Below are 27,195 nucleotides of genomic sequence, written 5' to 3' on the forward strand. Positions count from 1 at the left end.
AGTCTCATTGCACAAGTGCAAATCTTTGCACTGACTGGATGCCCTAGCTGAATACTGTTTCAATATGTAAGAGAAAACAGTAGCAAGAGAGGAATGAGAAAAATGCTGTGTGGGTACAGAATAGGTTAGAAATGGTGCAAAGGCAGAGCAACAGCACAATAGTATTCATCACTCACTGAGTGACAGAAGCTCCCCTCTGTCACTTGTGTTTGTGATCTTCTTCTTCTTTAAAAAAGAAAGAAAGAAAGAAAAGCTTAAGGCAGGAAGTTATCAACGGAACAGCCATAAATACTCTTGGGGCAGAGACCCTGGAGGCAGTTAGCCCTTTAAGGAGCAGCTGATAACCACAATGGCAGAAGCAAAGTCCGACAGTTATTCATGAAACGGCCATTGATAAACTGGGCAAGAAAGCCAGGAGTTAAGCAGTTATCAGGAAAATCTCTCAATAACTCACTGCTGCACAACACACTAAAGCTGTTACCAGTTGGAAAAGCTGTCAATAACTCATTGTGGTAAAGCACCACAATTATAGACGAAGGGACCACCTATAACTCATTGAAGCAATGCAAAGTTTAGAGAGCTAGAAAAGAGGTCGATGTAAAAATAAAATAAAACAGGTTTCTATATTTAGGGGCTGCAGAGCCAGGTGGTATTGTCCACTGCCAAATTCAAATCTAATGTGATTGTCTCCTGCAGGTTTCACAATCCCTACTGAATGGGCAGGACCATATTTCACCAGGGTAATATTATTAATTCTGCTCATTATTATTTAATGTCCAGGTTAGGAATGGGGAAGCTGGATGGTCCTCCAGGTGTTGCAGGACTATAACTCCCAGGATATTTGACATAGGCAAACTAGCTAAGGACAATGGGAGTAGGAATCCAAAAGCATCTGGAGGGCCACAAATTCTGCATCTCTGCTCCAAATAAACCAATTATAGAATAAGAGAATCATTGAAGAGTTGGAAGGGACCCCAGTGGCCAACTAGTCCAAATTCCTGCCATGCAAGAATATCAACTAAGGTATCCATGACACATGGCCATCCAACCTTTGCTTAAAAACCACCAAGGAAGGAGACTCCACAGTCTCTGAAGGGAGACCATTTCACTGTCAAGCAGCTTTTACTGTCAGAAAGTTCTTCCTGATGTTTAGTCGGAATCTCCTTTCTTGTAACTTGAAGCCATTGGTTCAAGTCCTACCGTCCAGAGCCAGAGAAAACAAGCTCACTCAATCTTCCACGTGACAGCCCTTGAGATATCTGAAGATGGCTATGATATTTCCTCCTAGTCCTCTTTTCCTGGCGAAGCATGCACAGCTCCTTCAATCGTTCCTCAAAAGACTTGGTTTCCAGCTTCTACTTTGCTTTGTTTATAAACTACTTTTAAGTCTTGAGTAAAATCCAGAGACCTATTGTACTGACTGCTGCACGGCAGCTCTTGAACTTTCTTTGCCGGGACATCTGCCAAAAGCTCTATTTCAGATAGTGTAGCAAGATCTGCAGAGAAAGTTGTTGGCGGCTCTAACTTAGGTCCCCACCCTACCTCGAGCAGTCTATTTTAAAGTATATATACCTATTTTTAAAAGCATCCATAGGGTGCATCCATGGAAGCTGGAACTACTAAGACACTGTGAGGACTCATGTCCACAATGAATCCTGAACCTAATACATTATCCACCTATCAGTTTAACAAGACACCCAGGGTAACTCAAAAACAGTAATAAAAACAGTATCATTTAGAACATAATATATATAAAAGTAATAGACCAATGAAGCCTGAGTGAGTTAATAAAAACCAGGGGGGGGGGGTCAGATTAAAATCAGCTCATACGGCATGTAGGAAAATATGGGTACATAAAACACACTTTTACCCTGCTCCAAAATGACATCCAAATCTGTACAATATGAGCCTTCCTAAATATGATACTCCCTATTTCAGGGCTACAATGGAGAAGACCCTCTTTCAAGTCACCACACTTCCTACATCAGAAACCCAGGGGATTCAGAAAAAAAGCCTTATAAAATGAACTCAAGTGAGTACTCAGACAAGCTTATATGAAATTTTAGTCATGGATTTGGTCTCAGTTTATTGATAGAAGAAAAAACTACAACCAGAAAGGAAACTGGTTTAACAGATGGTGTTATATAGCCTGATTTTCTTCCCCTTGCACCCCAATACATTGTTATTGGGTACTTCTGAGTGAAGCATACTTTTACACTAGAACTCATGGGCATCCAATGAAGCTGAACATTGGAAGGTTCAGTACACAGAAAAGGAACTCAGTACATAGTTAAACTATGGAACTCATTCCTGTGGGAGGCAATGACAGCCGCCAATGACTTTAAAAGAGGATTAGAAAGATTCATGGAGGAGTCATGATGGTTGTGTTCTGTCTCCACAGTAGGAGACAGTAATGCTTCTGAATGCAAGTTGCTGGAAACCACAGGAGTGGAGAAGACTCTTGTGCTTAAATCCAGTAGCCAGGTTTCCCACAAGCATCTTGTTCAGGGAAGTTTTTAATGTGTGACATTTCAATGTATTTTTAATCTTTGTTGGAAACGGCCCAGAGTAGCTGGGGAAACCCAGCCAGATGGGCGGGGTACAAATAAATTATTATTATTATTATTATTATTATTATTATTATTATTATTATTATCATCATCATCATCATCATCATCATCATCTGGCTTATATAGGCAATAACGGTAAAGGTAAAGGTCCATTAGGTCCAGTCGTGGCTGACTCTGGGGTTGCTCATCTCGTTTTATTGGCCGAGGGAGCCGGCGTACAGCTTCCGGGTCATGTGGACAGCAGGACTAAGCTGCTTCTGGCGAACCAGAGCAGCGCACGGAAACGCCATTTATCTTCCCGCCGGAGCAGTACCTATTTATCTACTTGCACTTTGACATGCTTTCGAACTGCTAGGTTGGCAGGAGCAGGGACCGAGCAACGGGAGCTCACACCGTCGTGGGCATTCGAACCGCCGACCTTCTGATTGGCAAGCCCAAAAGGCTCAGCGGTTTAACCCACAGCGCCACCCGTGTCCTGTATATATATAGGCAATAGCTGGGCCTAATCCATCCATATATACTTATGTTCTTATATTGGGTTTGGAAATTCTTTTTCTGCCATTTTATGATCAAGCAGGCCCCCTCTCTCACAACCATATCTATGGACTCCCCCCCTCCCCTGCATTTGAAAGGAGTCTCTCAGTCTCTCACACAAGGAGTCAGAGGCAAGTTGCAGATTCAAATGAAATAAATCGGCTAAGAAAATGCTTTGGGTGTTGAATTACCCTGTGGTTCTTCCAGGAACTGCCAAGAGTGACGCTCCATTTACAGTTGCATTTCAGTTATTCAAACAACCCCCACAACAACCCATGCCCACGTGCGCACGCAGTACTATCATGCCATCGTATCATACAATTTGTTTTCTGTTGAGGCTTTCACAGTGATTTATAGGTGTGGGCCTCAAGGCTCACGTTATTGATTGTTTTACCTTTCCTGCAGAGGAAACGTACATTTTAATCCAATTTTAGGAGGTTTAAAAAAGAAAGATGCAGGAAAAGTTCAGATTTTGAAAAACTGCCAATTACAAGGCGGTTCAATGAGCAAACTCTTTTCCTTTAGGAACCACACGTGGGGAGAATTACTGTATCCGTAACACCCAGCATACGTGATTTCCCTGGACATCAGCAAAAGACTGTGCTCATGTTAAGACAGATGAAGTATAGGATCCCACGCGACAGTTTTGTCCCTTCCAGCTTTGGCCTATCATCCCTACTACACGAAGACAAGCTTAAGCTGGACACTACTTCTCCTTGACAGCTAGTGAGAAAATCACTGCCTTGGAAGTCAAGGGATACACTGATCAACTCCTGGCCTCCAGCCCCTCTATTCTCTATGCCTGGAAGGAAAGTTTTATCTTGCAGTCCTTAGACAGGGCCCTGAAGAGATGTTAAGATAACAGAACCTGACAGTTTGGAATTTTATTTTATTTTGCCCAGCTGTGATGCCTAAAGGACCATGGTACCAACCAACAATAAGCATAGTTTTCAAATACTATAATTGCCTTTGAGATCTGAGACCACCAGCGCTGTCAAGAGAGGTCAAGGCACTTTAGCACAGCAGAGGAAGCAGCAGGTCTGTTTGCTGGGACAATCACAAACGTACCATTTCTTTTCCATAAGTGCTGAAGGTTCCATGAGATTCAGGTAGGGGATTCTAATCCAATAACATCATTAGCACCATCTATGTAGCATGATTGTAAACTGGGGAAAAGGTTATAGATCGCTGGAAGATCATCTGCTTTGCATGCAGAATGTCCCTTGTTCAATCCCTGACATCACCAGGTAGCTCTGGGGGAAATTCCCTGTCTGAAAGCTGCTGTCTGAAAGGGGAGAGCCACTGCCACTGAGTGCCAACCCTACTGAGAAAGATGGGCCAGCATAAGGTATCTTCTTATACTGAACACAGAGAATACCAATGGGCTTTTCTCATTCAATGTCCTTGGTTTGCAATTGCCCTGCTCTGCTGTAGACTAATGAATTGTGTATCCTGTACTCTGGGTAATGCCTACACTGTGCTGACTTCCTTAATAAAGCTTTCAGGTTTCCTCAAGCCGATAACTGTCTGAAGGTGGAAGGCAGGTCAGATGTAGGCAATGCTGTGAATTTAAACTGTTAAAAGCATTTTGTCACACCTTTTTATATACTATATTCTAAGGACGCTTCCCAATATAAAACAGTGTCTTCTCAAAGACCCGTGGGACATAATATATAATGAAATTAAGACTAGACAGCAAAATCCCAAAGAAATCCTCAACTGTATTTATGTATGTGACTTCAGCAGCAAGGATTCTCAACACTCAGAAATGGAAGGAGGAGAAAACACTCTCAAAGGAAGAATGGTTGATGAAAATCTTGGAATATCCAGAAACAGAGCCTCCAAGATGAAAATCTTGGAATATCCAGAAACAGAGCCATCCAGGGACATCCCTGATTTACAGAAGCCATCCCAGTTTCTGATTTGATCCTGGAATCTCCCACTTTCCCTTAGGATGTTCCTCTTTTCAGTGGAGAAATGTTGGAGGCTATGCAGAGATGGCAAATTTAAAAGCTTTTAAAGACTGAAAACCTTTTCTAGTCTGTATATAAAGTTATTTCCCATATGTGAAGACCATAGTGGGGTTTGAAGTGGACAAGAATAGTGAAACTTATTACGAAACATGTTAGAGAGGATGAAATTAGATCAGACAAAACCTTAAAACACAATCATATGTAATTTGGGTTATAAACATCAATGTTGGGTGAGCGGGAAAGGTACCAGTAATTTCAATGATATTTTGTTGATTCAAGCTCTGTGTGTGTTCATCTGATAATCTTCAAGCGTTCCAAAAGATTATTGGAGATGTAATACGGACAATGTTTCTTTGAAACATACTATATTTTACACTTACTAAGCTTTGGAAGAATGTGCTTGACTATATAAAGACACTATGGAATTTTTTTAGATTTCCAGAGGTGAATATGCTCTTGAACATTGTATGGAAATTGACAACAGGAAAACAAAAATGGATTCTGCACACCCTAATGGTGGCCAAGAGACTGAAACAGATGAACTGGAAGAATAGAGATACGATTTCCCTTAATCAATGGCTTGACAACATGACAACATTGGCAACATATGAACAGACAGCTTATAGATGCAGACTTTCTTTGGATAAATACAATGATATTTGGAATGAGTTTACACAAAAAAGTATATGTGTATTAGGATAATAAGAATATACTTATTCTTGTATATTAATGTACGGTAATGTAACAGTATTGTTTCTTTTCTTTTTTCATTCTCACTCACTTTCTTCTTTCTTTTCCCCCCTCTATCTTTTTACAAATGAAATCCTCTTAATAAAATATTGATTTAAAAAGTGCTCAAAAGGAATTTTAAAAATGGCACAACCAGCCACATTTTCAGGTATGCACAGCTGACAGCCATTCGTGGTGGGCCGTTTACAGGGCACGTGGCAATAAAGCCCATAGAAGTTGCTCTGTAAGTTTCCAGAGCCTTGAGATGAGAAAGATGTTTAAAATGGATTTATGATCAGCAGTAGCTATGACTCCTGACAGCAGCAAGAACCCCCTGTAAGCACCTTCAGGGTGTGAACCTTTTGATGCGGCACTCTGAGATTTAGCTATGTAAAGCCACTGAGCTAGGAAGGCATTCCTCAGAGGCTTAGCTATGACAGCTCCCATTTGTCTTCCAGGTGTCATTTTTCAGACCTAGTAAGAAACTCTCCCAGCTCCTTTGCTGGATCTAGCTCAATCGCTTGCAGCACACTCCGCTAGCTAGCTGGGGAATAGCCAATAATGGCCTTTTAAGAATTCATGTCTAAACAGTGCAAGAGATCTGTCAAAACTTGAACTCATGAGTCCAAGAAGTGTGAATGTTAAGGGAAACTCAGGGCTATGAAAGAGGCATGTGTTCAGATTTTGAAACGTGCAGAGAATCCACATGGATACCAGTAAACAGCATAGAATCACAGAACTGGAAGGGACAGCAAGCGTTCCAACCCCCTCTGCCATGCAGGAATCTCAACTAAAACATCCAGGACGCATGGCCATCCAATCTCTGCTTATACACCGCCAAGGAAGGAGAGTCCACAATCACCCACTGTCGAACAGCTTTTACTGACAGAAATTTCTTCCTGGTGTTTAGTATCTTGAACCCACTGGTTCATGTCCTAGCCTCTAGAACAGTAGAAAACAAGCTTGCTCCTTCTTCGGTTAAACCGGAAACCTTCTGCATGAAAAGCTAACATTCTACTACTTCACTACTAAGCTAAAGAGATGGAAGTAGAGCCTACTCTGGAAACCTTCACTTCAATCAGCAATCCAGTAGTGGAACCTGGTGGAATCTCTTCAGACAAAATATCCTGTCCCCACAGCAAACACAGGAACCCAGGAAAACTCTTTTTTTACAAAGTTGGACCTCCATATTGTCAGCACTGACTGGCAGTGTTTCTGAGGATTTCTTTCACCAGCCTCTTGTACCAGCTGCTGAACATGGGACCTTCTGCATACAAAGCACATGCTCTTTCAGTGACCTACAGCCCTGCCCAAAGCTATTCTCTGCAGTACGACATGGTGATCAGCAAGCATGCCAAATCTGTCCAATCTGGTTTGCAGCTCTAAACAAGGTGGATTCCTTGGAAATTCCTGCATACATTTTAATTCAGTTTCAGGGAAGCAGCTCCTTCTTCCTGATCTGTGGGGGGTGGGGAGGGAAAAGAAATATTCACAGCCATTTCCCACAGCGCATAACATTTGGGGGTGGGTGGGCAGTATTAATAGGTTACTGTACACTTACCGGAGGCATCTGATACTCCTAGAATAATGAAGTCAGAAGTTACCTAATCCTATTTGTGTCAAACTCCATAATTTTCAACAAGTCCTGTCAGCATTAATAAAGGTCTGTTTACAAGTAGAGGGAGCTTCACATTGACAGGTTTTGTTTTCCACATAAGGTGGACGCTGATAACAACCACCCTAGGCTATCAGTGACCTACTTAAAGAGCCAGTATACCACTTTATTGTCCTCTCTGCCTCTCCTCCCAACTGCCAGCACATGAGAAGAGGGCTTGTGAAGATGAATTTCCAAAGGTAGTGACGTGAGCTGTGGTCACTCTGCACCCCGGCTTTGATTCAGGCTAAATAAAGCTATCGCTCTACCATTTCCACTCCCCCTCCCCTGAAGGTGGCAGAAAGCAGTAAGCTGGTGTGGCGGCAACAGTCCTCTAAGTGAAACATTAGGCCCCTTGTAAAGGGGATTCAATTTACTTTCGAGTCGCAGTGGAGTTATTCCATTAGGCTGTTACGTCTGCCACAGGGGTGGCGTTTGCAACTGACATTTGCCTGTCTGTGCTTTCTCTCTCTCTCCCCCACTCCGCTCTTCTCTCCCCGCTTCAGATATTAACAGCAATACATAGCTCTGAGCAGGGATGGCATAAGGTGAAGAAAAATCATGTCCTCTAGGCCATAAAAATTAATTTTGTATGTCCTTCTCTCCTCTCTACTGTTGTTATTTTCCATTGCCCAATCAATTTGAATCAGAGTTGCTTGCTCGGCTCATAAACAGTGATTTCTTATGTAACTGAGGTGTTATAAAGTTAGATTTAACCACAAGCTTGGCTCCAGTCTATAATCCTGGGCTCATATCTACATTTTTCTGTTGTTCACAAGTAGTGGTGTGTGTGTGCGTGCATGCGTGTTTTGGGTAGGGGGACAGTGGATGCACATCTCCTTCCACAATGTTTATATACAGTGCCATTATATACAATGTTTATATACAGAGTCATGCAAAAATCATGGGGAAACAGAAATATTACTGGCTAAAATATAATTAAAAGCTTAAAATTAGGCAGAAATTTAGGAAGCAAGTGGCAAAGGGATCTTGGAGCCGCAAACTCAGAAGACAACCGGAATGTTGGTTTGACACTCTGTCAAGTCAACTGCACATTATAAAAGGGTCACAGGGGAGTTGCACTCCCTCTGAAGTAGCAGGTTCACAGTTTTGGGGTGCTTTTGGATCCACTTTTGTCACTGGAGGCTCAGGTCTCCTCAGTGGCTAGAAGTGCCTCTTGCTAACAACTGATTAGTTCAACAGCTGTAGCTGTTCCTGGACTGGGAAATCCCCGCCACAGAGGATTTCAAATCACTCTACATGTGATTAGACCAATGCCAGGTTGCCTGGGCTATGTGAACTGCTGCTCTTAACTAAGTCATTATCACTGTAGTTTCTGTGTTTCATTTTCCTCTGACCTCACTGTTACACACGAATAAACCCTCATATTTTTGTTTTACGGTGTGTTAATGGTTTTATTGTACACCACCAATAAAATAAACAGAATGTGTGCACCTCAATATAACACTGGTGAATAGCCATAGTAGCAAAGCATCTGCTTTTTATGTAGAAGGTCCCAGATTCAATCTCCATCATCATTTTCTTCCAGGTAAGGCTGGAGGAAAATTCTGCCTGAAACTCTGGTGAGCTGCTGCCAGTCCGTATGGACAATACTGAGCTACATGAACCAATGGTCTGACTGGGCTTAAGGCAGATTCCTGTGTTTTTATAAACCTATTACGTATATGATAAAGTGCACTGAAGCCCACATAATCTTGTGCCATGACAAATTTGCTAATCTTTAAGGTGTTATTATCCTGTATCAATCACCCTTGTTTCAAAAGGCTGGGAACTGAACGGTGGTTTCAGGCCTAGATTTTGTGAGTGTTAGTAACACAGGAAAGCAAACAGGTATGAATCAGAGTGGTTGGACTTTCAAGCACCCATTTGGTCATAACCTAGAACCACACACTCAACCTAGTGCCACACTCAAAGTACCAGCTGTGCATGGCATTTGTTTTTTAACTTCCATGAGCTGGAGACAATAGCAATGTCATTTCTCCCAGTCTATAGAATGGATGTCCAGGCCATAAAGAAGGCTTGGGGTACATGTTCCCCATGAACAGAGCAGCAACATTTGAGTTGGCAATCAAATTAGGTAGATTATCACAACAACCCTCCATCTGCTGGCATTGTCTATCAGAGTGTGCAACCTTCAGTGGGAATGAACATCACACACCATTTAAGGGATGGAGGGATCAATGGACATTTCTGCAAAAAGAGAGAAGAAAACATAATCCCAGTTCAGTTTCACTGCTTTAAGAGGGTTTTTTTTCATCCTAGAGAATTTACAGTAGAAGGTGCCTTCCTGCCAAAAAAAACCTTCGTGTGTGTGTGTGTGTGTGATTATATATATATATATATATATATATATATATATATATATGGCTATCAAATTAATCTATTTAGAAGCAAAGTGCCACTTTTATTTCTAGCTCTCCAGGCCAGCACTGTACTTAGAAAATAGCTCAAAGCATCACACAAAAAAAATCAAAAAAATCTTGGGAGATGGAACCACTACACAAAGTTGCAAGTGGGGCTATAAATCTGATACACAGATCCTTCAAATTAAGGGAAAATGCTGCTATAATCATTGTGGGGAATTGATATCACAGCATGACATGCCTGTCCATGAATATATTGAGTCTGCGGCATATTCCTGTGGGGAATCACATTGCTGATTGAATTAAAGCAGAACAACAACAACTGGTTATGTTTAGCAGTCTGCCCTGAAAAAAATATCGCTAAAGGTTAAAGTCGGGACAGAACTTACTCTGCACTTAATAAGAAGTAGGCAAACCTGTACACAAGGGCATTCAATATCTGCTGCTAAGAAGGGCAGGTTGCAGAATGCTACACAAAATGAGCAATTTTAAACTACTTCTCTTTGGCTAATTGATTTCACTTCATGGAGAGAGATGAAGACCGATGCAGTTTTGCATTTCCACCTGGTAGCTAACAGAATCACAGAATCAAAGAAATATAGAATTGGAAGGGATCCCAAGGGTCATCTAGTCCAACCCCCTGCACAGTACATTTCCAACAAACTTTGGATCATAACAGACTAGAAGTCAGGTTCTGCACTTTTTCAGCGATTGCATGCAGTAAAGCAGGAGTGGGGAAACTGTTGTTGCTGGACTACAAATCCCATCATCCCTGACCACTGGCCATGCTTTCTAGGGTTGGAAGGCCACAAGTTCTCCATCCAAAACATTCATTTCCCTTTTGCTTATTTAATTTATGTTGCTTATGCCACTTTTAAATAAAGTGAAGCAAGTGTTTAAAAATGCCTATATGCCTGGTCAGTGTGATTTTTTACCCTCTCCAGCTGGTTGGCACATAGGCACAGACAGTCATAATTAGCATGCCATCTCAAGACATTGGCCTCAAGCAATCATCGGCAACCACTGTTAAGTTTATTAAAAGTGGAGAGGAGGTTGACGGAGTATTTGGAGAGGTCTGAGAGCAGAATTGGCTGTAGCATAAAGCACTGATAATGTTAATGAGTTGAAAAGTTCATTCTTAAATATAGGCAAGGGCACCAAGTCTGCTGTAGTCGGCATCTACATGTACTGGCTACAAATTTATAATGTATTATACTACTACTTGCATCAGCACTATTGCTACACTACTGTGTGATACAAAGCCCACTAGACTTCAGTAGATCTTGGACCAAGTTTTGAATGTTCCTTGGAGCAATGAAATGGAAGCAAGTGTTTATCTTTTACCCTCTGAGATGCTCTGTTCCCAAACCCAAATCCAATTCACAGAACCTAGAACTGGAAGGAGTCGGACTCGTGTGTTTTAACTCTCCATTCACACACTCATTAAAGGCCCCTCTGGATGAATTTTTGTGTCACTGACACAATAATAGTGTATTTACAACACTGATAACAACCCAGAACACTTGCAGTAGGATGTTATGGTACCTGCATCAATTGGAAGCAAAGCGGTATCCCACCCCAAAACAGGTGCAAACAGTACTGAAAGTGGGAATGTGTATGAACAGTTCAATACCACCATGAGCACAAATCATCATGAATGCAGAATAGAAAGGACACATGGAGGGGCACTAAGATAGCAAATCCAGGATACACTGGGTCACAAGCAGTTAGCAGGTGCTGTGAACCAAGACACAACTGCAGAGTGAATCCTATATGCTAATAGTGAAGTCATTCTCAAAGTGTGGATCCTTATGCCTTATGTGGTGAAAGTCGTCATCACCCCCACACACGAAGGCAATATTAATAGGAGGGACCCTAAAGCTTACTGGAGTACCACCAGCACCCAAATCTTCAGGGGGAGAAGGGAGGGAACACTCAAATGGCTTATGATCACAAGTGACAGAATTCTGGCTGAGTATGGGAGAGGGAAAATCATGGAAAACTAAAGAGGAAAGGAATGAAATATAGCAACCTGGATAGTGATGGAATATTCTGATATTCCTGGTGTTGAGCAGATTTTTGTAACTGCCATTTTGTGTGTGTGTGTGCGCGCGCGCACAAACACACACACTGGTTCAGCTTAAAATATGAACTATTTTCACATTTTACATGCATCATTGCATGTGCTATTATGCACACAATAGAATAGTATATGCATATGCACTCTGGGTTTCCTAAAGCAACCAGCACATAAACAGATGCATACAACAATGCACATAACTGTCTAAAATAGTTATCTATTAATACTTACTAAAAGTATGTAGAAGATATAGTACCACATGGGGCTTGCTTCTTCCATATATAATATATCTATAATAATATGCTTTGCATATAACTTTATATATAATTTGTTGGATATTTTTAATTTAAGAAATGGATGAGCAACTGGGCCCTAAGTGAGTGATCAAAACAAATGGTGGTTCAATGCAGGGAAAGACTGACAGGCTTAAAAATGATTTCCTCCTCAGCAAGCTTGTGTTGCAGGTCCCACTTTTAAGCTTTCCAAAAGCTCAAGCAAGGGAACTGAGCACAAAGTTGCTTCACAGAACCAGTAAGAACCACGAAGCAACCTGCTTCCAAAAGACACACAGTCAAATTCTGACCATGAACAAAAGACAACCTTTGGAAGGCAAATATGCCAAATCCCAGAGTGCGTGCACAACCAGCTCTTTTCTTTTCGGCAGCAGCATGAAAGCCATTAATTTGGAGCTTCTTCCTGTGCCCCACAATATTGTGTGGCCCTGGCAACACTACTGCCCCAGGCACATAGAAGCAATGATAAGGTCCTCCCTATATAGACAAAGCCCTTCCTCCCATGCCACAAGAAGATAAGAAAACAAAAATACACCATCAGATCACCTGTAGCATGGTAGTAAGGAGATGTCATGGGCCAAATTGATGAAAGATCTGCTGCTTTCACTAAGCAGTCCTTTGTGGTTTTGCAGCACCAGCAAAAACCACTAACACTTCTAATAGAGGTGTTCATCCTGATAATACTTAGAGCTTCACACACAGCAGCTTATTATCCTATAACAACCCTGTGAAGTAGTTCAATATTATCCCCACACTGCAGATCAGGAACTGAGAAAAGAGAACTTGCCTAAGTCCGCTTAATGAATCCACAGCAAATGTGAAATTCAGACTGGAAACTTCCTGATTTATAGCTCATCTCACCACCACCAGTACTATCAGACCTACTTTTAATCAATAGACCAATGGACCTGTTGCATATATATCACTCAAAGCACTGATCAGGTCTAAACAGCCACTGCCCAAGAGAATCTAAGACAGTAATTCTACACACACATACCTGGGAGCAGTGGACACTGGTCCATTCATGCAAATGTGCCACTGCCCCACCAACCAGTCTGCCCTCATCCAGTCTGTCCCACTGCCTGCTAGGGAGTAGATTCTTCCTTCTTTGTCTCAGGGTTCATTCACACTTCTGCTTGTCCCATGCCTAGAATGCAAAGAGTTTTTTTGTTTTGTTTTTTGCATTCCAAGCAGTTTTTTGTTTGCCCCATCACTTTCCCCAGGAAGAGTTGCTATTTAGCGCTGAATCAGAGCAAACATGAATCCATGGGAAAACCTATTGATGTTTGCTGTAAAGACTGGATTTACCTGGGGGGGAAGGCAAGACAAGTGGAAATTTGGATGACCTGTGTTGCTCTTGTAAAACTTGGCAGTGGGGCAGGAGGAGGGCAAAAGGTGAATTGGCTGGCTCTCCCTTTCCTTGGTTCTAACTCCACCTACTGTTGGGTTCCATGGATTCTGCCCTACTAGTTTCAATGGGCACCAGACACCACCGCATGGGAGCAAATCCTGTTGCACTTAATGGGGCTTCCTACTAAGCACACTTGTACAGGATGGCACTATCATGAACCTGTTATGCAAAACTCCTAGGCATACAGTATATTAACTCCACTTCTGCCTCATCAGAGAGCTTCTTGGTACCAGAGAAAACAGTACAAGGCACAGAGATAAATAGCTATGTGTGCATGTTTGTATGTGTTTATTTTATATAGATGCAGTATGCATTCACACCAAATCTTTAGGCTATTTTCCAAACACCTAGCTAGACACTCCAGCAAAATTTATACTCCAGTCCAAAGCAACTTTTAATGAGCGATTTCTTTACTTATTTGCCTTCTACACAGGTTGGCAAAACCTCTGTTACTTCTGAAATCACCATGCCATATATTTTATGTTGCTTGATAAAGGTCAGATTTTCCCACCCCCCCACCGCCCAAGAGCAATCTAAAAGCTCAGCTATTTCAGAATCCTCATTAATGTCATCGCCTCCTCATTTATTAAATGGCTCCTCTTCCTCCTTGGAAGCATTTCCTCCTGCAGTCGAGTTGCAAAAGCACTTTTTGCTCCCCTTCCACCTATATCAACCAAGCCCTGCTGCCTCTCTCTTTTAATCCTGCTTCCTCCCTCTCTCCATCACAGGCCATTCACATGAATTGGATTTTTACCCAACAGTGCCAAAGCATGCATCATTTTAAATAAATCATTTGCAATGACCTATTTACTGTAAATCACCAAAAAAAGAGAGAGAGGGAAATATATAAAATCCATGCAAACGGTTTCAAATACATTTGCAATCTTCATAGAGCACCGCCAAGTCATCATGAATACCTCTCTCAATAGAAAGTGTTCTAGACAGTTAAAGCTGTCCCTGCTAAGTCATTTCTTTGCAACTGAAGGATGCTTCCAGGCTAGGTGATGGGTGTGGAACTGCAATGCTTTGTTGACTCACTTTTAACGGGGCATCCACACATCCAATCATGCTCATCCCGTATTTTCCCTGTGGCTATTCTATCTTTCCCCAAACCATGTTTTTTAGAAGAGCTAGAATGCATTTTACTGGTATAGACTAATTTAAAATAAACTGGGGGTAATGAGACAACACACACCACAAAAATTAAAGTGAAGGTGTGCTGAGCTTCAAATGGGCACAGCAGCTATGTCACATGTACAGTGTGGCTAGAAGGTAGTGGGATATACACAGGTGGGGAAAGTGCAATATTCAGGGATGGTAACTTACAACAGAAGAGCAATGATTTGCTATGATCCTCTTTACATTGTTCATTATGCTTGTCCAGTGGGCAACAGGAATGCCTCTCTCTTTTTTTACCATGTCTGCATCTGAGTCACCAAGACAGTGGGCCACTTTAAAGCACCAGCACTGTATCAGGGTAAAGTGATCTATAAAAAGAAACTTCATCATTTCAGCCCATTCCTACTTTCTGCTGGCACGCAGCTAGTGATTAGAGCAAAGAATCAAAGACAAAGAGTCAGCAGAATATATATATATGTATATATATATATATATATATATATATATAGTTCAATTCAAGTGAAGCTGCTGCAGCAGTAGGTGGTCTATGCAGTCACTTAGGGAAAGGAGACCTAGCTCTTGCCACATGCATGCTCAGGTATGCTGTGTAGGGCTGAGGTTTGGCTACTTAACCCTGCCACACCTTCTGCTGGCCTTCAGGGATGGAGGAAGGGGGGTGGTGGGGGGCAGCCACACCAAGTGTCATTACTGAGGGGGGTGACATTTGGCATGCTGCCTGCCCAGAACTCCCAAGCCTACCATGGTTAAGAACGGTGGAGTCATAATCTGGTGAACAGGGTTCTCTTCTCTGCTCCTCCACATGCAGCTGCTGGGTGACCTTGGGCTAGTCACACTTCTTGAAGTCTCTCAGCCCCACTCACCTCACAGAGTGTTTGTTGTGGGGAAAGGAAGGGAAAGGAGAATATTAGCTCCTTAGGGTAATGATAAAGTGGGATATCAAATCCAAACTCTTCTTCTACCCTGAGCTGTTGGGGGAAGGGGGCAGAGCTGCGCTGCCTTGCCGGTGGCCTTCCCCCTTTGTTTTGACACCTCGGGGGAGGCTTGGGAGTCACGGGCGGCCGACGCACTGTTGCCCCCCGCTCCTGGACAGCTTCCGGGGTGGGGGGAGCCTCACCCGAGCTATCAAAAGGAAGAGAGAAGGGAGGAAGGCTGCTGGCAAAGTGGCGCAGCTCACTCCCCCCGCCACCGCCCAGGAGGCAGCCCACCATGGGCGGCTCGCCGTGCCCCCATAGCCCCACCCTCAGGTGCACAACATGTGCGCCGCTGCAAGTGCAGCTAGCTCCAGCTCTGCCAGCCTTCTGGAGGTTTGGTGGCATCCACCAATCCCACTTCATTCAGTCCAGGCATTGGCAGGTCACCTTTGGGTGTGGGGTGTATGCGCTTTTTTTTTTTTTTGGCCCATCAGTTGATTGGCATTGTTTGCTAGTTTATTCTTTTTTTGGGGGGGGGAGGTTCCTCAAGCTTCACTGGCTTGGTGGCATGTGTCCGCAGTGGAGGGATGGGTTGCTGTTAGATTTCCCACACTGGCAGGTAGACAGCTAATGTTTGGTGAGGGTAGTCACATTTAAGATTGAACAATGTTGCCCCAAGTCTAGCCTGCAGTGCTGTCAACCCCCCTGGCAGGGCATACCCTCCAACATTTCTCTGATGAAAATAGGAAACATCCTAAGGAAAAGTGGGATATTCTGGGATCAAATTAGAAACCCGGATGGCCTCTCTAAATAAGGGATGTCTCTGGAAAATAGGGACACTATTGGCTGGGTGAAGTGAAACACTATCATCTCCCTACTTACATGAAAGCATGATGCAACACTCCCCCTTGGTGGAGCTGACTTGCCCAGTTTGTTACGTGTGGTTATAATATCCCACACCTTTGTTCCCTTATTCAGATCTGTGGTGTCAAGCCTTTGTACCTTGCTGCCTTATTTCCCTATGTAGATGCAATACATGGCCGTGTAACTTTACACAAAGGAGGTGTGTGTTGTGAAGACTGTTCTATTTATTTCAAAGGCCTGTCTAGTTGAGCATTCTGTTCTTGCAGCAGCCAACAAAATGCCTATGGGAAGTTCGCAATCGGGAACTGACCACAGCAGGGCCCCACTGCTCCTTTGACTGAAATGATTGAGAAACCTTTCTGAATAGAAGGGCTTCGTGTTGGCTTTGGAGCTCCTGAGCTTGTGTGAAATTAAGGTTCATCATCAGCTAGAGAAAGCAGTAACAGCCAAGACTGCCACCAATCACAAGCAAAAGGTTCCCCGGAGATAGAAGCTGGTATATACAAGCAACGAAGGAAAGGGGGAGAGGCACAGGTTATTCATGCAAAAGATAACAAGTTCAACCCCCAACAAATCCACTGAAAGGATCAGGCAGCAAGTGATAGGAATGTCAACTGCTTGAGATGTTTGAGAACCACTGCCAGCTGAAAGGGGCAGGGCAGTGATCCACCACCAAAGGTCCATCTCACTTTCAAGCAGATTCAGAAGTTAAAAACCACTTCTTTCGCTGCAATTTATTTGTTTATTTACTACTTAATGGCAATCATCTCTAAGTGAGGAACAAGGAATACAACATGGAAAGGGTAAGAATTGGTTAAAGCTATAAAAATCAGACCAATTAAAATGCATGGTGGAATAATAATAATAAACTTCACTAAGTGCTGGAAATTCAGCAAGGAGTGAGTCTGCCTGACCTTAACTGAAATGGAGTTGCATAAACTTGGGCCCATAATGCTGAATGCACAGCTCCTGGTGGAGATGAACCATGCATCCAGACTACATCTTCTATCAGTCCAAAAAGGCCAGTCATGATAGGAGCTAGAGTCTAACAACATCTGAAAGACCAAAAATTCAGTCCTTCCTGGTGAGTCACAGGTGTTATCTTTGGCAAACCATTCCCGCCCCCTCATCACACCCTGTCTTGAGCAACCAATAAATGTGCACCAGAGATTTTGCTCATCAAGAAACAAAGGAGAAACTGTCTGCCTCTGACACCTCAGCATCACACACACGCAAAATTATTTGTAATGTCAAATGCTCTGCTTGTTTCTACAGAATGGGCATCATTACAGTTGCTCTTTTCTCTGTGTGTGAATAACTTTTCATTTCCGTTTACTATTAACCTACCCAAGCATTACCAAAGCAGGCTGATTGAGCCAGTCAGATGGAGGGCTTCCTCTTTGCTTCTCCGAGAATGTTAATTTGCTTCAGTGCATATCACTATTCCACGGGGCTCCCTTCTTCGCTTTCATATGCTTCACTGCCAGAGCTACTGGTCACATTCACTAAGTACATCCCTACCTCCAGCTTCTCCTTGACAGATATATATATATATATATATATATATATATATATATATATATGCATGCTGCGAGTTTTGAAAAATGTCCAAGCGTGCAGTTCTTATGGGACTGACAGCTCAGGCAGTCTAAAACTAACTAGTACTGAAATGGAAAACATCACACAAAGTGGTTGTGAATTTCCCCACATATTTAGCGTATGGGAAGCCAAAGATTGGTTAAAATGTTATGTCTGGAAATCCAGCTTATTTTGGATTCAATGATGGCTATAAAGGTAGTTGGGTGGCAAGATGTCATTCTTCTTCTCATCCTCTCTCCTAGCTAAGGTTCCTGCACCCACAGCAAAAGGCTCGCACACAAATTGACTGCTCATGTGAGTAGTTAAATGCAGAAGAGAGGGTTTGCCAAGGCAACACATGAATTGTGCCTGAGTGACTCAGAGTGAATGCATTTGTATGTATACTCACACACACACACATATAAAAACACTTTCTTTGGTGCAGCCCACAAGCATATATAGTCTACCACATTCCGCCAGTTTAGATTATGCATATAAGGCAGGCAAACTTGAAAATCCCTTATTGCATGAGAAATGAGAAGGGGAATATGGGGAGAGGAGATCCCAAAATGCTAAGATGTTTATATGTGAAACATTATTACTATTATTACTACTACTACTACTACTACTACTCAATCGTCTACTATCTTTCCACCACTCCTGTCCATTCCCCACTCCTCTGTCTTATTTTCACTTTTCCACTTTCAATCAATACCCCCATCTTTCCTTATTCCTCCCCTTGCTGAAAGTTAAATGCAATGCAAGATCCTAGAAATTATTAAGAAACTCAAAGGGAAATAATGGAGATGAATCTTTCAGGGGAGATACAAGGACCAACATTCACCTTAAGGAGTTCATAGTGCTGGATGCCGTTGACTCCAATGTCAGGATCAAGAGCAGATGGGACAGAATACCGGGAATTGATGGCTGTGTTCTCAGGGATAGAGATATTGATGACTGTTGATGGAAAAAGAGGGGCATTGTCATTTATATCCTCAATCAGGAACCTGATCTTGACCAGTCGGAAAACTTCATCGGGCAGGACAGCAACTTCCACCTCATAGAAACAGCGGTTCTCACTAAAAATGCCAGAGCAGAGCTTCTCCCGGTCAATGCGGTTGGCAGTGGTGAATATTTCTCCAGTATTCTCCTCCACGTGCACCAGCGGAACATCCCCAGTCTTATACACAAGCTTGAACTGCAGGGGTGACGAAAGGGGCACATCAGGGTCCAGAGTCAAGTTGAGGTCCTTAAGCAAATTGCCAATTAGGACATTTTCTGGCAACTCCTCCCGCACTGTATAATTCTTCTCCTGGGCACCGGACTGAAACACGATACAGGTTAATAAGGCTGCCAAGAGGTAGGTCCTGGAAAGCAAGTCCATCTCCAGAATGGCTAAGGAGTTGTCCAACCGAACACTAAGAAGAACTAGGAAATAAAAATGAGAAGAGAAGAATAGATTAAGAAATGCCAGCAACCTAATAAGAGGTTTTAATCTGTTTTGGTGTTTTTTTTAAAAAAAAGGAACGGCAAATTCAAACATATCATTTGGCAACGGCTGTTTCGCAATGAGCACTGGCACAGTGAAAAACAAACAAGCAAACATCAATATACATTTACTGTTTGTAAATGCTTAGTGAAGTAGATTGTTTAGTATTTGCAAGGCTTCCAGCCAATACATGCCAATTGCCAGCCAATTCCACCGCCTCACAAGTTTTGTTTTCAGGGAGAGGGAGGGAGGACCATCTACAGGGTAGCACAGCATCTCCTTGTAACCAGGAGCTAAAGTCATACATCCAAGGAATTCCACCAGAGTATTCCATCTGGGTGTGCTCACCCAAAAGGTTTCCAACATTCGGTTTGCATACCATTTGCTGCTTTCCCATGGTTGTGTGTGTGTGTGTGTGTGTGTGTAAAGAAAGTATTTTCCCCATTCACATTTGCAATACCACACACACCATATACAAACACTCTCCACCCTCCTTCCTTTTCAGTCTGTGGTTTGGCTGTTAACACAAGTCATTCCAAACTATTTATTCTGAATTGCTGGAGTGCATCTTCTTCCACTTTGAGGCATCCCAATGATCTGAATTACAGAGTTTAATTTGGGACAAGGGAAGATGCTGACTGGTAAGTCAGAGGTCCTGGCTGCCACACATCCGGGGCAGCACAATGAGGCTTCCTGGCCATAGGCAAAGTGATGAACATAGGGGAGAAATTTGATTTTGTTCAAATTCCAAATGAGAAAATACTTCAAACCAATATGCAAGCACAAACACACTTCAGAATCCACACTTCTATGAATTCTGTGGTGCAATGCTCCAACCAAACAATTATGTACCCAGATACATCTACTAGGGGAAAGTGCACGTAAAATTGCTTGAAATAAAACAAAAAAGCATCATGCTACAGAAGGTCGTTTGCAAAAATGTGCATTATTAGTCAAAACTCCATATAACTGTGCTTATTAGGAGAAATTCATACTAAAAAATTATGGGAAAATGACCATGAAATTGTTTTAAAATGCAAATTGCTGTGGGAATATGGACGACTGAGTTTAAAACCAGGGTAGGGGTGAGATGAGAAAACAATATTGATAGATTTGACCATCCCCACTTCTTCCAAAGAAGGAAATGCCTAGTCTTAGAATAAGGTTTAGAATATTATTATTATTATTATTATTTATTATTATTATTATTATTATTATTAACCTGCCTATCTTGTTGGGTTGCCCGGCCACTCTGGGCAGCTTCCAACACATATAAAAACATAATAAACCATCAAACATTGAAAGCTTCACTATATGGGGCTGCCTGCAGATGTCTTCTAAAAGTTGTAGTTATTTATCTCCTTGACATCTGATGGGAGGGCATTCCATGGGGGGCCCCCACTGCTGAGAAGGCCCTCTACCTGGTTCCCTGTAGCTTCATTTCTCACAGTGAGGGAACCACCAGAAGGCCCTTGGAGCTGGACCTCAAGGTCTGGGCTGGATGACAGTAGTGGAGATGCCCCTTCAGGTATACTGGGCCGAGTCCATTTAGGAACAATCAGCAGCTGCCTACCATTCTCCTTGTTCTTCTGCCAACATGCTCCTGTGCTTTTGGGCCTCCTCTTTGAGGAAACAAAAACACACTCCCTCTTTTAATCTGTATCCAGCTCTAGAGAGAAAGCAAAGCTGTTCAAGGGTTCTCCAAAGCACAGATAGTTCTATCCGTTTTCTCATATGAGAACTCAGGCTGGCATAGAAAGCTGATCAGAGTGACACCCATCTGGCAGAACCCAGCCGAGAACAGATAGAACACATTAGTAAGTAACAGGAGGTTGCAATGGGCATAGCAAATGACAAGTGGTTTTATGTCAAACTGGCTATGTCCCCATATCAAAAGAAATGTATTTCTCAGTTTCTTTGGATGTTAGATTACACAATGTTTCGGGGCCTGCAACAAGCTCCCCATAGTACAGGCTGGCATAACTCGCTGATTCCCTATTTAAACTGGCTCTTAATCTTTAAATCCCTTTATCTGCAGGATCTGATATAATGAGCTAAGAATGACATTGTGGACACTTGGCCAAGCACTCAAGGCCAAGCCCATTCTTTTGTCACAAACATTTACTCCACATGTGGGTGTTTTAATTGAAAAAAAAATATTTAAGTTAGCAGGTTGCTATTGCTTTTCCAGACACTGCATTTTGGATCTCTGATGTCTTACAATCATTTTGTTTTGTTGTTTTATTTATTTTAAAGCTATTTTATAGTACAGTGGTAACTCAGGTTACAAACGCTTCAGGTTACAGACTCTGCTAACCCAGAAATAGTATCTCAGGTTAAGAACTTTGCTTCAGGATGAGATAATCCTTAGGGAAGGGGGGTGTACACTAACTCAGTGACACTCAGACTTCAAATTCATATGTATGAAAACGTTCTTGTACTCCCTTCCCTCGTTATAATATCGGCACTAAAATCCAACAAAATGTCACTTCATTGGGTTCATCCTTGTGTCTCATACTGTCCGGCAACACAGAGTTAAGTGAAAGTGAAATACCCTTCCAGAAATATTTGTGGTGCGATAACAGATAGCATCTGTTAGATTAGATTAAATACTTATACTTTTCCATTAAAATAACATGCAAAGTGTATTACAATACACATAAACAACAACACAAAGTAAAATGAAGCAATGTTTAAAAAATAAAAACTGAAATTACCTATTCTACCTAATAATACCAAGCACAGTACAGTGGTACCTTGGGTTACATACGCTTCAGGTTACATACGCTTCAGGTTGCAGACTCCTCTAACTCAGAAATAGTACCTCGGGTTAAGAACTTTGCTTCAGGATGACAACAGAAATTGTGCTCCGGCGGTGCAGCGGCAGCAGGAGGCCCCATTAGCTAAAGTGGTACCTCAGGTTAAGAAAAGTTTCAGAATAAGAACGGACCTCCGGAATGGATTAAGTTCTTAACTTGAGGTACCACTGTAGTATCAACCTACCAATGAATTCTTAGCTGATTAATCTATTAATCATAAGATGAAAACAGCAATAGTTCTGAAGCAAGAAGCACAAAGTATGTACAAACTTTTTATTTAAACATGTATTTTATCTCAATGCATGCATTTCTAGATATATGTTTATCCTAAAATACTCCCCCTCCCACACACACATTTTGAGTCATATCTCAAAATTCTGATGCCCCAAATCTGATGGGAGGAATTAAATCCCAAAAAATATATCTATCTTGGGAAGGTGAATGAGGTTTGTCACAATAATAATGAAAAGCACACTGAACAAAAATACATGACAGCAGACTAGTTTAGAAAGGGCAGTGAGTTGACCTAGCTTCCCCTTTCTAACAAAAGATGCAGAGAAGGGGGTGTTGCTTTATATGCAGAAGGTTCAATCCTGACAGGTTAAAAATAATATCAAGAGACGTTAACAACAACAACAACAATCTAAATAATAAATTATATATATATATAATTATTTTAATAATTATTATTATTATTATTATTATTATTATTAATAATAGAGGTTAAAAATAAAAAGGTTTATTTGGCTATGTCCGAAGTAAGAGGAAGAACAAGCAAGTGGTAGGTCCTCTGCGTGGGAAAGATGGAGAAATGCTGTTGGGTGACAGAGAAAAGGCGGAACGACTCAACAGCTACTTTTCCCAAAAGGAAAGTGATGCCCAGCCTGGTGATAACAGACTAAATGATGTAAGAAGGGAGCTGCAGCCCAAGATAGGAAAAGAGGTAGTAAGGGACACCTACGTAGCTACTTTAAATAAATTCACATATCCAGGGCCTGATGAGCTGCATCCAAGAGTACTAAAGGAGCTTGTGGATGTAATTTGTTTATTATCTTTGAGAATTCTTGGAGTACAGGTGAGGTCCCTACAGACTGGAGGTGGGCAAATGTTGTCCCCATCTTCAAAAAGGGAGGAAAGGCCCAGGTAACTACCAACGGGTGAGGTTGACATCCATACCAGGGAAGGTCCTAGAACAGCTAATTCCACAGTTGGTCTGTGAGCATTCAGAAAAGGATGCTGTGATTACTTGGACCCAGCACGGGTTTCTCAAAAATAAGTCATGGCAGACCAATCTGGGGTTTGTTTGTTTTTTAAAGGAAATTGCAAACTTGGTGGATCAGGGAAATGCTGTGGATATAGTGTATCTTGATTTCAGTAAGGCTGTTGATAAAGTCCACCATAATAGTCTCACAAGGAAGTTGGTAAAATGTGGGTTGAACAAGATAACTGTTAGGTGGATTTGTAGCTGGTTGACTGACCGAACCCCAAAAGTACTCATTAATGGTTTCTGGGGGAAAGTGACAAGTGAGGTGGCACAGGGTTCTGTCCTGGATCTGTTGTTGCTCACCGTCTTTATAAGTGCCTTGGATTAAGGAATTGAGGGGATGCTCATCAAATGTGCAGATGACACCAAACTAGAAGGGGTAGCTAATGCCACAGAAGACAGAATCAGAATTCAAAATGACCTTAACAGATTGGAGAATTGGGTGCAAGCTAACAAAATGAATTTCAAAAAGGATAAATGTAAGGCTCTGCACTTAGGCAGGAAGAACCAGATGCACAAATATAGGATGGGAGACACCTGGCTTACTAGCAGTAAATGTGAAAAGGATCTAGGAGTCTTGATGGATCACAAGCTTAACATGAATCAACAGTGTGATGCAGCAGCAGAAAAAGCTAATGATATTCTAGGCTGCATCAACAGAAGTACAGTGGTGCCTCGCAAGACGAAAAGAATCCATTCCGTGAGTCTCTTCGTCTAGCGGTTTTTTCGTCTTGCAAAGCAAGCCCATTAGCGGATTAGCGGATTAGCGCTATTAGCGGTTTAGCGGCTATTAGCGGCTATTAAAGGTTTAAGGGATTAGCGGATTAGCTGCTAAAAGGCTATTAGCAGCTTAGCGCCTTAGAAAAAGGGGGTGGGGAGCGGGAAAAAATCTCAAGAATCGCAAGACATTTTCGTCTTGCGAAGCAAGCCCATAGAGAAATTCGTCCTGCGAAGCACCTCCAAAACGGAAAACCCTTTCGTCTAGCGGGTTTTCCGTCTTGCGAGGCATTCGTCTTGCGGGGCACCACTGTATAGTGTCCAGATCAAGGGAAGTAATAGTACCACTCTATTCTGCCTTGGTCAGACCACTCCTGGATTACTGTGTCCAATTCTGGGCACCACAATTTAAGAAGGATGTTGACAAGCTGGAATGTGTGCTGAAGAGGGCAACCAAGATGATCAAGGGTCTGGAAACTAAGCCTTATGAGGAGCAGTTGAAGGAGCTGAATATGTTTAGCCTGGAAAAGAGGCAACTGAGAGGAGATAAGATAGCCATCTTCAAATATCTTAAGGGCTGTCACATGGAGGCGGGAGCATGCTTGTTTTCTCGTGCTCTGGTGGGTAGGACTCAAACCAATGGCTCCAAGTTGCAAGAAAAGAGATTCTGACTAAACAGTCAGGAAAAAACTTTCTGACAGTAAGAGCTGTTTGGCAGTGGAATAGACTCCCACAAGAGGTGACGGGCTCTCCTTCCTTGGAAACCTCCAAGGAAAAACAGTGGTTGGATGGCCACTTGTCATGGATGCTTTACCTGAGATTCCTGCATTGCAGGGAGTTGAACTAGATGACCCTTGAGTTCCTTCCAACTCTAAGATTCTATGACATCACCAGGTAGGGCTGAGAGCAGCGGCCAATCAGCATAGTCAGTGCTGAGCTAAATAGGCCAATGGTTTGAATTTCTACATACAATTATTCATGTCATCACACACAAACACACACACACACACACAGAGAGAGAGAGAGAGAGAGAGCTGTCCAATGTAATGTGACAAATTAAGGGATCAGCTTTAGTAAGAATCTGCAGATGTAGAAATGTAAGCAAAATAGCTCATATGCATAAGCAAATGGAATTTTGCTCAATGCATCTACCTTCCAGACTTCAGTACATCCAAATTCCATACAAGGATGGACAGCAGAAATACCTCTACTTCCTTGGCATGGCCTTTAAAATTTGTTAGTCTTTGCCTTGCCTTGCCTTGAGCAGTCACCTTTAATCTCTATTTTGGAAGAATTTGCATAGGACAAATTGTGTAGAAGAATAATAAAAAACCAAGAAATCATGACCCAAAACATTTCCTACAGGAATAATATTTAAGCACTCGTCACATGCACTACAACCTAATGCTCCATTTGTGCTACTCTGTCTCATCAGCATTCTTTTTTACTTCCCAACATACATTTTCATGTAGCATTACACAACAGAGAATAGGCCGTATAGATTCATATTTTTTTTTGAAAAAAATAATTCTTCATCTAAAATGGGAATGAGTTTAAAATATCAAACTAAAGTTAACAGCCATTTAAGTGTTCTAGTAATATGTGTTTAAATGACAGAACTGTACTGGCAGCATTCATATCGGAATGTGTACTGTGCTATTTTCCCCGTCTAGCTGTATAATATACACTATACACAGTGCAGGTATGTGTGTGTATGTGCACACCCACACCCACACACCCTCTGAAACTAGTTACCTGCTTTTGTTTCGGCAGTATTAGCTGGGCCTGGGGTGGGAAGGGGAAAACTCCCTATAAATCAGAGATTCAAGATCAAAACACATGGCCAAGTTTTGTCCATGATGGCTACCTTCAACTAAACCCATGGCCAGTCCCTGTTCTCACAGTGTCCACCCAGAAGCCTGTGGGAAGCCAGCAAGCAGAGCCCAAGCGCAAGAGTACACTTCCTTCCTCTGGCTTCCAGCAAGTGGTATTCAGGGTTGGTCAAAGTCATTTAAAATCACACCTTTGGTAATAGGTTTGACACCCATATATTATATTGAGTATATTGTATTGAGTAAGACAATTGTTCTGTCTAGATTTGCACTGTCTACTACAGGCCTCCATACATTTCCATCCACCTAGATGAATGTGCCTCACAGATTATGGTTCAGTGGTCATCCAGAACTTTAACAAATTCAAGATACCTCCAGTCACAATTTATTACTAGATCTCCTGGGTGTTTCTGTAGGGATAATATTTCTGTCTGAATACAGTGGTACCTCGGGTTAAGAGCTTAATTCATTTTGGAGGTCCGTTCTTAACCTGAAACCGTTCTTAACCTGAGGTCCCACTTTAGCTAATGGGGCCTCCCACTGCCACCGCATTGCCACCACACAATTTCTGTTCTCATCCTGAAGCAAAGTTCTTAACCCGAGGTACTATTTCTGGGTTAGCAGAGTCTGTAACCTGAAGCATCTGTAACCTGAAGCATCTGTAACCCAAGGTACCACTATACAAGTCTCCTTATAACTACCAGGGTAGAGTTTATACCCCACAGAAATAGAAAACAACAGTCATTTGAAACTCAGATTAAGAAGAAATGGAATACATTGGCAACATTGGGGCCACCATCCAGTACATGAGAGAAGAAAGAAAGAAAACTTCCAAGACAAAGGACCTCTATTTTCTTTTTTGAAACATGAATAGAATGGATTTTAGGGGCCTATTGCTTTACTTGGTTAATACTCTCTCTCTCTCTCTCTCTCTCTCTCTCTCTCTCTCTCTC

General features: G+C 42.2%; 1 protein-coding gene across 5 annotated transcripts in view; it reads right to left on the reverse strand.

Moving 5' to 3' along the window:
* Positions 1 to 27,195, reverse strand: part of PCDH11X (protocadherin 11 X-linked) — a 726,435-nt gene that overhangs the window by 607,988 nt on the left and 91,252 nt on the right. For all 5 annotated transcript variants that reach the window (XR_014506898.1, XR_014506899.1, XM_083422245.1 and 2 more), the window contains one exon: positions 18,966 to 19,549. Coding sequence is in view for 3 of the 5 variants with exons in the window: in XM_083422245.1 (XP_083278371.1) it covers positions 18,966 to 19,505 (540 nt within the window). In the remaining 2 variants the exon portion in view is untranslated. The remainder of the gene's footprint in view (positions 1 to 18,965; positions 19,550 to 27,195) is intronic.

Source organism: Podarcis tiliguerta (assembly GCF_965153285.1).
Source record: "Podarcis tiliguerta genome assembly, chromosome: Z".
Lineage (NCBI taxonomy): Eukaryota > Metazoa > Chordata > Lepidosauria > Squamata > Lacertidae > Podarcis > Podarcis tiliguerta.